Below are 13,643 nucleotides of genomic sequence, written 5' to 3'. Positions count from 1 at the left end.
ACATGGTATCTAACCTGGTGATGGCAACCTAGCAACTGGGTGGAACGTGGCCCACCCCAAGCAACGCTCAGGGGTAGAGGGCACAGGGAAATGTTAATTATTTACAGTGGTGGATTAGTGAAGCTGTGGGAGTTTACCCAGGCCACTGACCACCATCTACTGGAGCCAATAGCTTTCTCATCTGAAGTGCACCCAGATGATATGGTTATCTGAGGACCCAAAAAATATGCTCGTTTAATTATACAACATTTCTGGGTGGGCAAAAAGCAGCTTATAAAGCTGAATGATAATTAAATTTAACCTAAAAAAATCACGTATTATTAGAATGGTTAATTTTCTAAGTAGCCATAGCATTTTAAGTTGTGCAAAAAATAGAGCTGCTGTTTAAATTTTAAATAGTACGTCCAACCTGTCTGGTCTCATATTAAAATGGTCAAGGCTAACACTAGACTAGGTGTGCAGAATCACTGCTTACAGCATATTTGAGTGTGAGAGACATTAGCATTATTGTTAACAATATTAAAATCAGAGATTATTACATAGGACCAAGAAGAAACACTATGTTTTCTCTGGGGTGTGTGTGTATGTGTGTGTCTGTGAGACAGAGTACCTGAGGCTAAACAAGAAAAGGAGGCAACACTTATTAAGCACCCACTGAGTGCCAGTTATTTTATACACATCACCTTTGGGTGAGGTAGCTATAATTATCCCCTATTTGCAGGTGGTATAACTAAGACTTAGGGGACAGTGCAGTTTGCCTAGGGTGATGAGGTTGGATCCCAAAGCCCTTTTTATTTTCACTACAACGCATGTCAGATCAAAAGACTGAAGTGTAGAGATAGAAGACTTACCACAGGGCCGTTAGGAAGGAGTGGGCAGCCGGGGAAAGGACTGGAGCCATGGGAACTGGAAGGAGGCACACCAGTTAGCTCCATTTTCATTCATACCTAGTATTCCCACATCTTCTATTATAGGAGGTTAACTTCTCAGCTTGAGCCCCAGTGTGAACTGAAGAGCCCTCGGAGAGAACTCATCCCAGAAAAGGGGGGGACAGCACAGTGCATTGGCCTGAGTTCCAAAGCCTCGGAGTCCGAGAAAGGTGAGCATTCTGAGTAGTCTGACCCATCCCATCCCAACCTTTTTCCTTCCCTCTCTCCTTCCATACACACCAGACTTGCAGTGAGGTCTAAAGGCTCTCCCTGGCTTCTTTCGTTCTCTCTACCAATCAATATCCTGTACATGTAGTCTTACCTTGGCGTTAGCTTCATGCTGAACCTGAACTGACACAGAGTCATTGTCCCATCCCCTTTCCGCCATGTTACGGGCCATTAGGCAGCTCTAGTATATTGAGAGAAGGGAGCCTTGAGTGCCTGCTGGTTGTAGGCTTGTTTTTGAACATATGTGAGTCCTTCATCCCAGGAACTACAGGACACACCTGGGGACACTTTGAGATACCAGATAAGTGGGTGGGGCAAGATCCCATGAAACTTGGGCTGTGACTGTTTGTGTGACCCCATTGGTGGCCATAGGCTGGTGAGATGATGAGGAAAATTAAGGTTATAAACACACAATAAAAATATCATACTGAACTGATGATAACTGCTATCATAAGCAAGATAAACATGAACCCCATGTTTAGTTTCTATAGCAAGAATATCATAATCATGTTGTACATGTAAATTAGGTAAAATAGAGGCAAAAATTTACTGCTTGCTGTATGCTAGGCACTATACTAAGCTCTTTATTTGATAATCCTAAGGCAGACGCTTATTCAATATCCATTACCCCCTTCTTCTAATCTAATAAAACCCTCTTTTGTTTGAGAAAACAATGAACCAGCCCCAGCTAATGGCTTATGTCTCACAAGGATGAGCCTTGGGACATTCCAATAATAATGATACTAACATGTGCTGGGTACCATCACCTTATCTGCAGGTGCTCATTTACCCCTTGTAAAAATGTTGCAAAGTAAATACCCTCACCTGACTGGATAGTAGGGGAATCTGTTTCACAGAGATAAGTCATCTGTCCAAAGGCACACAGACGGTTAAGTGCTATTATCTACCTGACTTTGGAGATAAATAACTTTGGGTTTAATGTCCTCCAGTAACTTAAAAACTTTGGCATCATCCTTTGTCTTGTATTCCCCATCCAACCAGCCTTTCGGGTCTATTTTCACAGTAAGCTTCCGTACAGCATGTGCTAATCCCTTACCTGGAACCACCACTTATGTCTCCTAATAGGATTTCCTGCCATTCACTTCTCCCCACCCTAATCCATCCCTTATCTTCCTAAAAATAAAGCCGATTGTGTCACCTTCCTGCTTAGCCCTTCTATTAATTCCCCATTATTTGCAAACTATAATTCAACCTCTTGAGTTTAGGTTCTGGGAACCTTCACAATCTGCCTCCAAGCTACTTTTCCAGTCTCATCTCCTGCTACTGTCCCTGCAAACTCACCTCCCATGCCAGTTACTTTCCTGTTGACATTGAACCTCTGGTTGAGACACACCAAGCTCTTTTGCAGCTCTGTTTCACATGCTGTCTCCTTTTTGTGCCCATACTGGTTAACCATCCCCCAACCCCCCCACCCCCCCACCCCCCCGTACAACATTGACTGGAGGACTGGAGGACGGACCGTGGGCACTGTGTCTTGTTCCACATCGTGGAAGAAAACTTTCAGTTTTTTGCCTTTAAGGACGATGTTACTGTAGGATTGTTTTAGATTCCCCCTTCTTTTTGTAACTGCTAAGAATTTATTGTTGTTTTGTCATGAACAGATGTTGAATTTTATCACGTATTTTTCTGTGTCCATTTGGTATCATAAATTCTCTCCTTTAATCAGTCACTGACTTATTTCCTACTGTTAAATTAACCTTATATTCTTCGGGTAAACCCAACATGATCTTTATGTAGTATCCTTTCTTTTACATATATTTCTAGATTCCATTTGCTAATACTTTATTTAGCACATAGCCCTCCCATCTGTCAGGGGCCTGGGGAGAGCAGTGTTTGGAGGGGCAGCCAAACCAACTTGATAATTGGGAGCAAAGTTTGATTTCCATTTCTCTCTGGGATTAGGGGCTCTAAATGGATGTCAAGGCCTGGGGGTGAAGGGGATGTCTGAAGCTCTGTGTTACTAGAGGAAACTTTCATTATTGGTAACCTTCATATTCAGTACAAAGTTCGGTACACATTCAATCCAAAAATCAAAACAGATCTTGTTGTGATAAATCAAGTTTTAATTTTAGTGAAATAAAAGGCTAATACTTACAAATAAACCTATTCAATGTTTAATTTGATAGCTCACCTTACATAAAAAATAATGAATAAAAAGAAAACAAAGTCCTACCAAGGCCCCAAACACCCCTGCAGAAAGCCTTTCTACATCAAGTCCATGAATGACATCGTCTCTGGCACTTTGATGAGGCCGAGGTTGATGAGGGTGTTCTTTTCCAGTTCTAAGTAATTGTCATAGTCTGCTTTCAATTCAGCCTCCATCTGTTCTTTTGACTTCTGATATGTTTTCTAGGGTGAAAAACCAAATCATGCCAATAAAACATTGACAGCTAGAAATACCAAAGGAAAGAAGGGGCTAGTTTTGAGCAGTTGGCCTAGCCGCTGCTCTCTGGGAGGGGTTTGTGGGAGGGCATCTCTGGCACAGGAGGGAGAGTAGCTGCTGGCTCCCAAGGGGGAGTGGCAGAGATAGAGTGGAGAAGTGTGTGCACATTTCCATGGCTCAGGAAGCCTCCTGCTGGAGGCCAGTTCTCCATCGTGGCCTGCAACTCTTCTCTAGCAGTGCTCCCATGAAGGTCTCCTCATGGAGAACTGAGAAGTGGGTAACACGTGGCCCTTTGACACCTCTCTCCAAAAATAAAAACAAAAACCCCTTTTCTAGTCTTCTTCCTCATGACTCTTGGGTCCCTCGTGTAGCCTGGAGTGTGGATAATTGACTAGAGGTTGCAGAAGTCTTTTGAATTCCTCCCACTACCAAGTCCTGTGTAGGTGGCATAGCTTATGGATCACATGGAAACTGCTACTTTTTCCAGCTTTGGGTCTCCAGCTGAAATTTCAGTTAGAAAAATTCCCATTTTATGTGCTGTTAGAGCTGTGATTGCTATTATTTTTCAAGAGGTGAGCTGTATTCAGACTCGGTGTTTGCAAAGAGATAGGTGTATGGTTTTCCTCAGATTTGTGGATCAATGTGTACAACCCAATCCCTGGCAACGGCAGAGCATTCATTCAGACAAGCCTTGCTGGATGGATGTGCGTTCTTCCCGTGCCTTCTGCAATAATAGCAGCGAACGCTTACTACCGTTTTCTCTGTGCCAGTTCCTGGCCAAGTGCTATAAACATTTTAACTCATTTAATCTCCGCTACAGTCCTCTAAGGTTGTTACAGTTTGTTCCCATTTTCCCTTTTATCAGCAGTTGCTCCTTAAAAGATATTTCTCACAACATTAGTTGTTTTTCCTTGGTGACAATTTTCATGTTCTAAATGTAACAGAGGAGCCCTTTTAAACCCATTCACTTATCCCCAATCTAGTTCCAGAGAAAATTTGACAAGTGGTAGCTCTACTTAAAAGAAGGTACCATGGGGGTGCCTGGGGGTGGCTCAGTCAGTTAAGCGTCCAACTCTTGATTTCAGCTCAGGTCACAATCTCACCATTTATGCGTTTGAGCCCCTCATCAGACTCTGCGCTGACGGTGCAAAGCCTGCTTCAGATCCTCTGTCTCCCTCTCTCTCTGCCCCTCCCCTGCTCTTGCTCACGCTCTCTCTCAAAATAAATAAACTTAAAAAAAAAAAAAAAAGAGGGTAATATGTCAAATGGAAATGAACTCAGTTACAAGAAGTTGGAGAGGTTTTGGAAACTCAAGCACATCATTATACAATTTCAAGATATGATTATTATAATATTTAGGTGTTTTACAAGTATTTTATATGCAAATTAATTTTGGATTATCCACCAGTCTACTTGCTTCCGCTGATGTGGATAATTAGGAGCTGTCGCTATGGTATTTAAACACTGACAATAATCATGGATAATTGCTGGCGTAAAGGAAGGGTGTCAGGTTATTTTACACAACAGAATTTCAATCGGTATTTGTGAGTGTGCAAAAGAACAGAAGGAGGCCAATTTTCTGTAAAAAGGGAAACAAGGGAAAGTTAACTAATTGGTATTCTTTCATGCCTTGTGACCACTAAACCATGTTTTTGAAATAAGGCCCCCTGTTTTTATTACACTAACATGTGTCTAGCAATAAGTGATAGCGTTAACATTAAAATTTCCACATGCTCATGCTTTTAATTGAGACCCAGGGTCTCACATGAATAACAGTGTTGGAGGAGGTTATATATTTGGCTATAAGGAATCTATAAATGGGATCAGTGGTGAAATTGCTGGTGACAAAAGGCCTAGGAAGGGAAGGAGCAAGAGAGAAGTAGAAATACAGACTGAGATGACCCCTCGTGACAAAGAGAGAAGAGCTGAATTCACAGACTATTTCAAGGCCCCACTCCCAGTGGGTGAGGGGAGACCAATGGAGTGACAGAATTCATATCAAACAGAGGCTGGGAAACAGGAAGGTGAGGGGCTTCAGAGCTTCGGTTTCCTTTCTGGTAGAAGGATGTGTCCTCTACCAAATTCTCCTCTATCTCAAACTTTGTAGCTCCCATATATTGTATTATAGTAAAATTCATATCTATCTGTCTATATACTAGTTCCCATTTACTGAAAGTCTACTATTTGTCAGGTTCCTGAACTGAAAGCCTAATCCTAAAAGGTAGTTATCAGTATTCCCATTTTAAAAAGTTTATTTTATTTTATTTATTCAATATATGAAGTTTATTGTCAAATTGGTTTCCATACAACACCCAGTGCTCATCCCAAAAGGTGCCCTCCTCAATACCCATCACCCACCCTCCCCTCCCTCCCACCCCCTGTCAACCCTCAGTTTGTTCTCAGTTTTTAAGAGTCTCTTATGCTTTGGCTCTCTCCCACTCTAACCTCCTTTTTTTTTTTCCTTTCCCTCCCCCATGGGTTCCTGTTAAGTTTCTCAGGATCCACGTAAGAGTGAGAACATATGGTATCTGTCTTTCTCTGTAGGGCTTATTTCACTTAGCATCACACTCTCTAGTTCCATCCACGTTGCTACAAAGGGCCATATTTCATTCTTTCTCATTGCCACATAGTACTCCATTGTACTAAACCACTTGTACTAAACCACTAGTACTCCAATGTACTAAACCATTGTACATAAACCACAATTTCTTTATCCATTCATCAGTTGATGGACATTTAGGCTCTTTCCATAATTTGGCTATTGTTGAGAGTGCTGCTATAAACATTGGGGTACAAGTGCCCCTATGCATCAGCACTCCTGTATCCCTTGGGTCAATTCCTAGTAGTGCTATTGCTGGGTCATAGGGTAGGTCTATTTTTAATTTAAAAACGTTTTTTTTAATGTTTATTTATTTTTGAAAGAGCACGCACGAGAGAAAGCATGTGCACGAGTGGGGGAGGGACAGAGAGAGAGGGGACAGAGGATCCGACGTGCTGACAGCTCTGACAGCAGAGAGCCCCCAGGGCCTGAACTCACAAACTGCGAGATCATGACCTGAGCTGAAGTTGGATGCTCAACCAACTGAGCCACCCAGGCGCCCCAGTATTCCCATTTTCTTTTTTTTTTTTTTTTAATTTTTTTTTTTCAACGTTTATTTATTTTTGGGACAGAGAGAGACAGAGCATGAACGGGGGAGGGGCAGAGAGAGAGGGAGACACAGAATTGGAAACAGGCTCCAGGCTCTGAGCCATCAGCCCAGAGCCTGACGCGGGGCTCGAACTCACGGACCGCGAGATCGTGACCTGGCTGAAGTCGGACGCCCAACCGACTGCGCCACCCAGGTGCCCCGAGTATTCCCATTTTCAAGACAAGAACTGAAGCCTGGCAATGATACGAGCCTTGCTCCAGATCTCATAGCTGGTGGAACTGGGATTTGAGCCCACGTGTCTTGATTCTTTCTATATTCCACTCTTTTTGCCCTACCTGTTTTTCTTTTTATTATTTTTTTAAAGTAATCTCTGCACCCAGTGTGGGACTGGAACTTACTACCTGAGATCAAGAATCTGATGCTCTACTGACTGAGCCAGCCAAGTGTCCCATGTAGGACCTGTTTAATGTATTATTAACCAGATGTTGAAATTCTATATAATGAAAGATGCCAAATTTTGAATCATTATATCTATAAATCATATTAGGTGCCTTTGTATCTAAAGGACTTGGAAATAATGGAAAATTTCAGAAACTTAAGTTGAATAGAATCTAGGTAGTTGTTCAATTGATAGCTATCATTCCTGGCAAACTAGGAAATCAGAGAAATACCCTCTTGACTCTCATGAGAACAAGAGAAGAATGTGAAGAGGCATAATTTCCCTACTGAAACTGTGGAATAAGCCAAACGTACATATTTCCACTGGGGTTAGAGGATGGCAATGACTTTTGTTTCTGAAATTTCACTTACGGTTTTTTTCTTCTCAAGTTCCAGCTCCATTTCCTTCTTTTCTTGTTCACGAATTTTCTTGCGCTGTTCTACATATTCCAGATGCTTGACTTCTCTTTCAAAGTAGTAGCTCATACTTGATGCCTGTTAGAAGCACAGCCCCGTGAGAGGGGAGCCCACATGGAAGTCCCCATATTCTTCACAGGCCTCTAGAAGAATTCCTGCTACTTTTAATTCATTAGGTGGCTTGCCTGCTTTGGGATACTGCCCATAGGCCCATTGCCAGAAGAGCGAGCTCATGTGGGGGCTACTGTGCTTAGGCTCAGGGCCCTGCAAATCGGAGGATTCCATGAAAGGAGTGGGGTGAGAAAGAGAGAGCAACAAAAAATTACTATTTTGTAAAAGAAATACTCAGGGATTGATCTTTTCCCTTTTCTTGCTTCTCACTTCTAAACTTGAGGAAAGGTTCATATCATCAACCAAACTTGGAAAACCCAGATGAGGTTATCAGTATAAACCCTAAAGGGACTGGAAGCAGAGCTGAGTTCCTGGTCCCCTGGAGGACTTAGTGTGTGCACATTAAGAACAGAAGCAGCAAAGTCAGGAAAGAGACCGTGGGCAAGGAGGCCAAGGGAGAGAAACTTTCTACTTGCCAGGAACTAGGCTGATGTTGGGACTTGTAATGGATTGCAATCTCTATATTTAATGTTGGCTGTATATATATTTATGTATTTTTATTCTCTGATTTTCTTTTTATCTCCCAGTATTAACATTACTTGAAACCTTTGGGTGGTGCCTATAGAGGGGTAGAAGACTGCCCCCTCAGCCATGCTGCCTACAGTACAACAAGTTGGGGGGAGATGGGGTAGAGGTGGATGATGGAGAGATGTATCAAAATGTTAACTGGGCCTCCAGGAAGGGCATCACTAAAATAGGAGTCCTGTGCTTCAGTTACAACCTGAAAATGGTATCTTATGAATCCCCAAATCAATTCTTTGCTTAAAAATGTTTTTAATGTTTTTATTTATGAGAGAGAGAGAGAGAGAGAGAGAGCAAGGGAACATGATCAGGAGAGGAGCAGAAAGAGAGAGAGAGAACCAGAGGATCTGAAGCGGGTTCTGTGCTGACAGCAGAGAGCCCACTGTGGGGCTCAAACTCACGAACTATGAGATCGTGACCTGAGCCGAAGTCAGACGCTTAACTGACTGAACCACCCGGGTGCCCCAAATCAATTCTTTTCTGAATCTGGGTTTCATTTACTTGCCTTCTCTTTCAGCACATTTGTTTTTTTTTTGTGGTTCCAAGCTATGTAATTCATACAACAGAAATACATCCCCTTATTTTGGATTGTACGCTTCTTTTGTTTTCTCACAGAGCAAAAATGCTGTCATTTCTAAACATTTCTAAAACATGCCTCAGCAATATCTGGTCACATAAATCCTCAGAGCCAAAAGTTACTAACCTCATTGGTGGAAGGGTGACTTAATGTCCAAGGAATTTCCAATATATGCAGTGTTCCATAATAATCAGCTATGGCTATAAATTGCTGCTTAGCTGAAAGATCCAGAAAATGGGGGAGAAAACAACTCAGCAGTCAGAAATCCATACTGGAGGTTAAACGGGAAATGTGTTTTGGTGTTGTGGTCTTCCAAATGACCTGCTGTGGTTACAGTAATCTTGGCATCTTCATCAGACATTCATGACTGAGGACCATATTAACGTATAAAAATCATCTTTTCCAGTTGATGAAATGAAAGTGGAGACCCTGAGCCTTTGTCAGCCACCCTGCCCACTTCAACTCTTGTCTTCTTGGTGCTTATGTAAGGAGTATGGCTCCTCACTGAGGTTGACCCTCTGTGTGGCTGGGCCACTGGGCAGACTTGAGAAATGGAGATAACACAGGGAAAGATTTTCAAAGAAAAATCATGAAGCCAATTTTCACCAAAGACTCAGTAAGGGCTAAAGGATACCACTATAAACACAAAGAATGTTTTCAAGAATTTTAATTTTCTATCTTATCATATGTTTTTTTTTCTTTTTCTCATTCTCAGAAGGTTTGGTTTAAATTGTTAAATCCTAGACTCATAATCCCTGGATATGTACAAAAGCAATGTTTTGTAGCAAAGATGAAAAAAAAAATACTCTGATGACACATATGACTAAGCAATAGCTGGACTGTGACATTCTAGAAATTTTGAAGACTGAATTTTTAATGTAATATTTCAAAGAGAGAAATGGATGGAAAGACAATTTTATGCCTGTAAACCTTTGGAAACAAAGGGAAACTTTTATTTTTTTTATTTTAGAGAAAGAGAGAGAGAACATGCTAGTGGTTGTGAGGGGCAGAGGGATAGAAAGCGATAACCCCAAGCAGGCTTCATACTCAGTGCGGAGCCTGATGCTGGGCTCTTTCCCATGATCCTGGGATCATGACCTGAGCCGAAATCAAGAGTTGGACACTCAAATGACTGAGCCACCCAGGTGCCCTGAAACTTCTTTTAAAAGTGGCAAATATACTGGGTTTACATAGAAAGTAGTGCTTGGGTAAAACAAAGAAATTAGGACAAAGGATATCAATTCCAGCTTTCCAAGGAAACATCCTCGAATTTCTGCTTGCTTTGTTATACATGTTTTTTCCTCATAATTAGTTTAAAGGTTAAAGTTTAAATAGATAAATGACCCCAGAGAGTCATTTGCTGTCATGAAAAGAATTGCTTGATATTGTCCAGGGAAAAGCCCCCAAAATTATAAAATATTGAAAATTTATGGCATAATGAAAAAATAAAGATACAAGAATGATTCCATTTGGAAAAAAAAGCAGCAAAAGGTAGCAAAGATTTATGGATCATCCTGTCTGACCTGGAGAAGATAAGGATGCTCTTCATTATGTGGTTCAAAATCAGCCTCTGCTTGTCATACTAAATATGCCTCAGAAATAATCATTGATGAAGAAAACAATGAGAGAAACTCAGGTTGTATCCAAAGTTTGAGTGCAAGAGGAAAGGGGAAGGAAGGGAGGAGAAAGGATGGGATGGGATAGACAGAAAAACAAAAACCTGAGAAAAAAGATCGGAGACTTTCCAGATGAATGTCAAAATGTTCCTGAGTTACCCCCCAAGAAACAAAATAACTTAGGCCATTTAATCAGAATTAACATACCAGTAAAAGTCCAGGGTTTGATGTAGGTGATCATGGTTATGCAGATGTTTTGTGACTGGGCTGGCTCATGGGTTTTCTCCAGAAGGTCCCAGATATCGATGTATCCATCTTCTCGGCCAATATAGAAGACTCCAGGCCTTGTCAGGGACCAGTGGCCTGCTGTGTACCTTTTTGGTGCACAGCATGACTGAAGGAGGGGTCCAGTCTTTAAACAAATTTTTAAAAAGACACATGAAAGCTTTTGTTATTACCTAATGTGTATTCATAATGATTTCCTTTAAGTACACTCAGATGGCTATGATCATGGAATAGCAGAAATTATACCCACTCAGAACTCTCATTTCTTTTTCTTGTAGGGTTTTACATAATGCCAACTCTTTTCCTTCCTGTGTATTTTGTGATGATTTTTTTTTTTTTTCTTATTTGAGTTGCTTTTTAGAAAAGATCAAACCTTCCAGTCGAGCCGGAGATTGGTGGATGTTAGATAAATAAAGGTTATAAGGAAATTTTGCTTATGCCTTTATTTTGCTGTTGGGTGTCTGTTTCCCATGGAAACAACTTTGGCAGCCAGAAAAAGAGCAAATAGAAAGTCAGTTCCAGCTGTGCGCTGCATCCAATGCCTTATAAATCCTATTTGGAAAAGACTTTAGACCAGCAAAGCATTACAAGATCATCTTCTCTTTTCTTTACCATGGATAATTTGTCCTCTTTGGGGGGTTTTCATACAGAGAAAAAATCAGAATGTGCTTTCTTCCCACTGTCCTGCTCCACTTGGCGATTAAGTGTACCCATTTACCTCCTTATATCTGAAGAGACTAAACTAAACTGTGGGGCTGTTTCCTACCGTCCAAGACATGTATAAGAAACTTTCTTGTGGAGAATGAAGAATGTCTCACATTCATGGACTCCTTAGAGGTGACACTCCAATTCTGTTCTTGCCCACCTCGCCCAGCTCCTTCCATTTCTGTGGGTAACCAGTTCCTGACCCCTGAATAGTCTATGGACAATCTTGCCTAAATTTTCTTTTTCTTTAATTACAAAACTGATACTTTCACTGTAAAAAAAAAATGAACATATGGAAGTACATTGGTATAAAGTAGAAGTCCTTTTGTGGATGGTTGCTTTAAGTAGTTTACAATTATTTCAATGACAAACTGATACATGTGTTCACACAGTTATTTGTGTAAGTTAGAGTTTGAGAAGTGAAGGAGTTAGGTCAAAGAATATGTATATGTATATTTTATCACTTTATTTAAAGAATATATATATTCTTGGGGCTCCTGGGTGGCTCAGTCGGTTAAGCATCCAACTTCAGCTCAGGTCATGATCTCGCAACTTGTGACTTTGAACCCCGCACTGGGCTCTGTGCTGACAGCTCAGAGCCTGGAGCCTGCTTTGGATTCTGTGTCTCCCTCTCTGCTCCTCCCCCACTCATGCTCTGTCTATCTCTGTCTCAAAAATAAATAAACATTAAAACAATTTTTTAAATAAAAAAATAAAAAAGAATTTATATATATTCTTTATTAAAGAATATATGGATATTTTTATTCATTTTATTCAAAGAATATATATTCTTTGCTAAAGAATATGTATTTGTATAAATATAAATTTATTATTATGTATGTGATTATTTTTCAAAGAATATATATATATTACAGCTATGAAATAAAAAATATATATTTCAAATTTTGATAATCTTTTTTTTAAGTTTATTTATTTATTTTGAGAGAGAGAGAGAGCATGAGAGGAGAAAGGGCAGAGAGAGGGAGAGAGAGAATCCCAAGCAGGCTTTGTGGTGTCATTGCAGAACCTGACTTGGGGCTTGAACCCATGAGTCATGAGATCATGACCTGAGCTGAAATCAAGAGATGGATGCTTAACTGACTGAGCCACCCAGGCATCCCAGATTTTGATAAATCTTCTTAAATTGCACACTGAAGGGACATGCCATACTGATTTTCACACACCCTTGCTTCACTGGATTTTATCAGTCTTTCCAGTTTTTGGCAATTTAATTTCTATTTCCCTGGAACCAGGCCCTCTCCTAATCCTGGCTGCCAGAGTTCTGGCGCTGGCCCACTGTGGCCCATGCATGTGTCTGGTCTCCCGGCAACAGACAGACACCTTAGCTTGCTTACTCCCACTTTCTAAACCTGTGGACGTATTCCTGGTGCAGAAGCAAAGTTGACAGACCCAATGCTTCTCCTTGGACTTCAGACAGTAACTAGCATTCCATTGTGTATTTTAAGGGGGAGGAAAACCATAAAGCCAATCAACCGCCCACAATACATATTGTGAAGAAAAGACTGTTAGATCTTAGCAAAAGACGTAAATATTGTTTCCTTCCCTCAGGAAAGAAAGGCAAATTGTTGTGTTTTCAAAGGGCTTACAGTGGTTCTGTTGACAAGCTGGACCCCAAGCCATCTGTTCTAATTTCTCTAAAAAGTGTCCCCAGGGCTCTGTTATGTCAGAACAGTCTGTTGTTCCCATTGTCTTTCTCAGTAACAAAGGACCACACACCCACTCTTCCATTTTGCAGGCAACTTACCGTAATACCTTCTTTCCAGATGGCCAGGTTCCATCCTCCAATGGTGAGGATAATGTCCTTGTAAAAAGGTGACCTCTGAACAGTGTGGACAGCTCCATCATGGACGGCGTAAAGGTTCACTGGCTTCTTTGCTGTTGGGGTGGAAAAGGCCATTTCATCGTTAATAATAGTGTTTACATTCCCGCATGATGGATGGTCAGGCCTCCAGTAGACGGACAGGTCCTGATTAATGGGCTCCAAGAGTAGATAACCAGAGGTCAGTTGGGGTAAATGAATCTGTCAAGGGAAAGCTCTTCCTCTTTTTATGGAAAGTCCAGAGAATTTCCATCAAGGTCATTTTTCCAGTTCAAAGGAATACTTCATGTTCTTATTTATTTATTCATTCATTCATTTAGTTGCTCAAAATATATTTGTGGATTGCCTATATGTACCTATAG

The 13,643-nt window shown here is 41.0% G+C and overlaps 1 protein-coding gene and 1 long non-coding RNA gene across 4 annotated transcripts in view; one reads left to right on the top strand and one right to left on the bottom strand.

Moving 5' to 3' along the window:
• The window catches only part of LOC123598153, a 45,368-nt gene that overhangs the window by 12,328 nt on the left and 19,397 nt on the right, over positions 1–13,643 (top strand). The window contains exon 4 of the long non-coding RNA XR_006712420.1: positions 975–1,099. This is a non-coding gene — a long non-coding RNA (uncharacterized LOC123598153). The remainder of the gene's footprint in view (positions 1–974; positions 1,100–13,643) is intronic.
• The window catches only part of DNAI3 (dynein axonemal intermediate chain 3), a 95,475-nt gene continuing 85,052 nt past the window's right edge, over positions 3,221–13,643 (bottom strand). For all 3 annotated transcript variants that reach the window (XM_045478091.1, XM_045478090.1, XM_045478089.1), the window contains exons 19-23: positions 13,207–13,337; positions 10,659–10,863; positions 8,962–9,053; positions 7,521–7,643; positions 3,221–3,527 (exon numbers count right to left, since the gene is read on the bottom strand). In XM_045478091.1, coding sequence (XP_045334047.1) covers positions 3,384–3,527; positions 7,521–7,643; positions 8,962–9,053; positions 10,659–10,863; positions 13,207–13,337 — 695 coding nt within the window. In that variant the 3' untranslated portion in view covers positions 3,221–3,383. The remainder of the gene's footprint in view (positions 3,528–7,520; positions 7,644–8,961; positions 9,054–10,658; positions 10,864–13,206; positions 13,338–13,643) is intronic.

The sequence above is a fragment of the Leopardus geoffroyi genome, chromosome C1 (genome assembly GCF_018350155.1).
Source record: "Leopardus geoffroyi isolate Oge1 chromosome C1, O.geoffroyi_Oge1_pat1.0, whole genome shotgun sequence".
NCBI classification, from domain to species: Eukaryota; Metazoa; Chordata; class Mammalia; order Carnivora; family Felidae; genus Leopardus; species Leopardus geoffroyi.
Note: the sequence above shows the minus strand (reverse complement) of the source record. Positions and strands in the feature narration are given on the sequence as shown.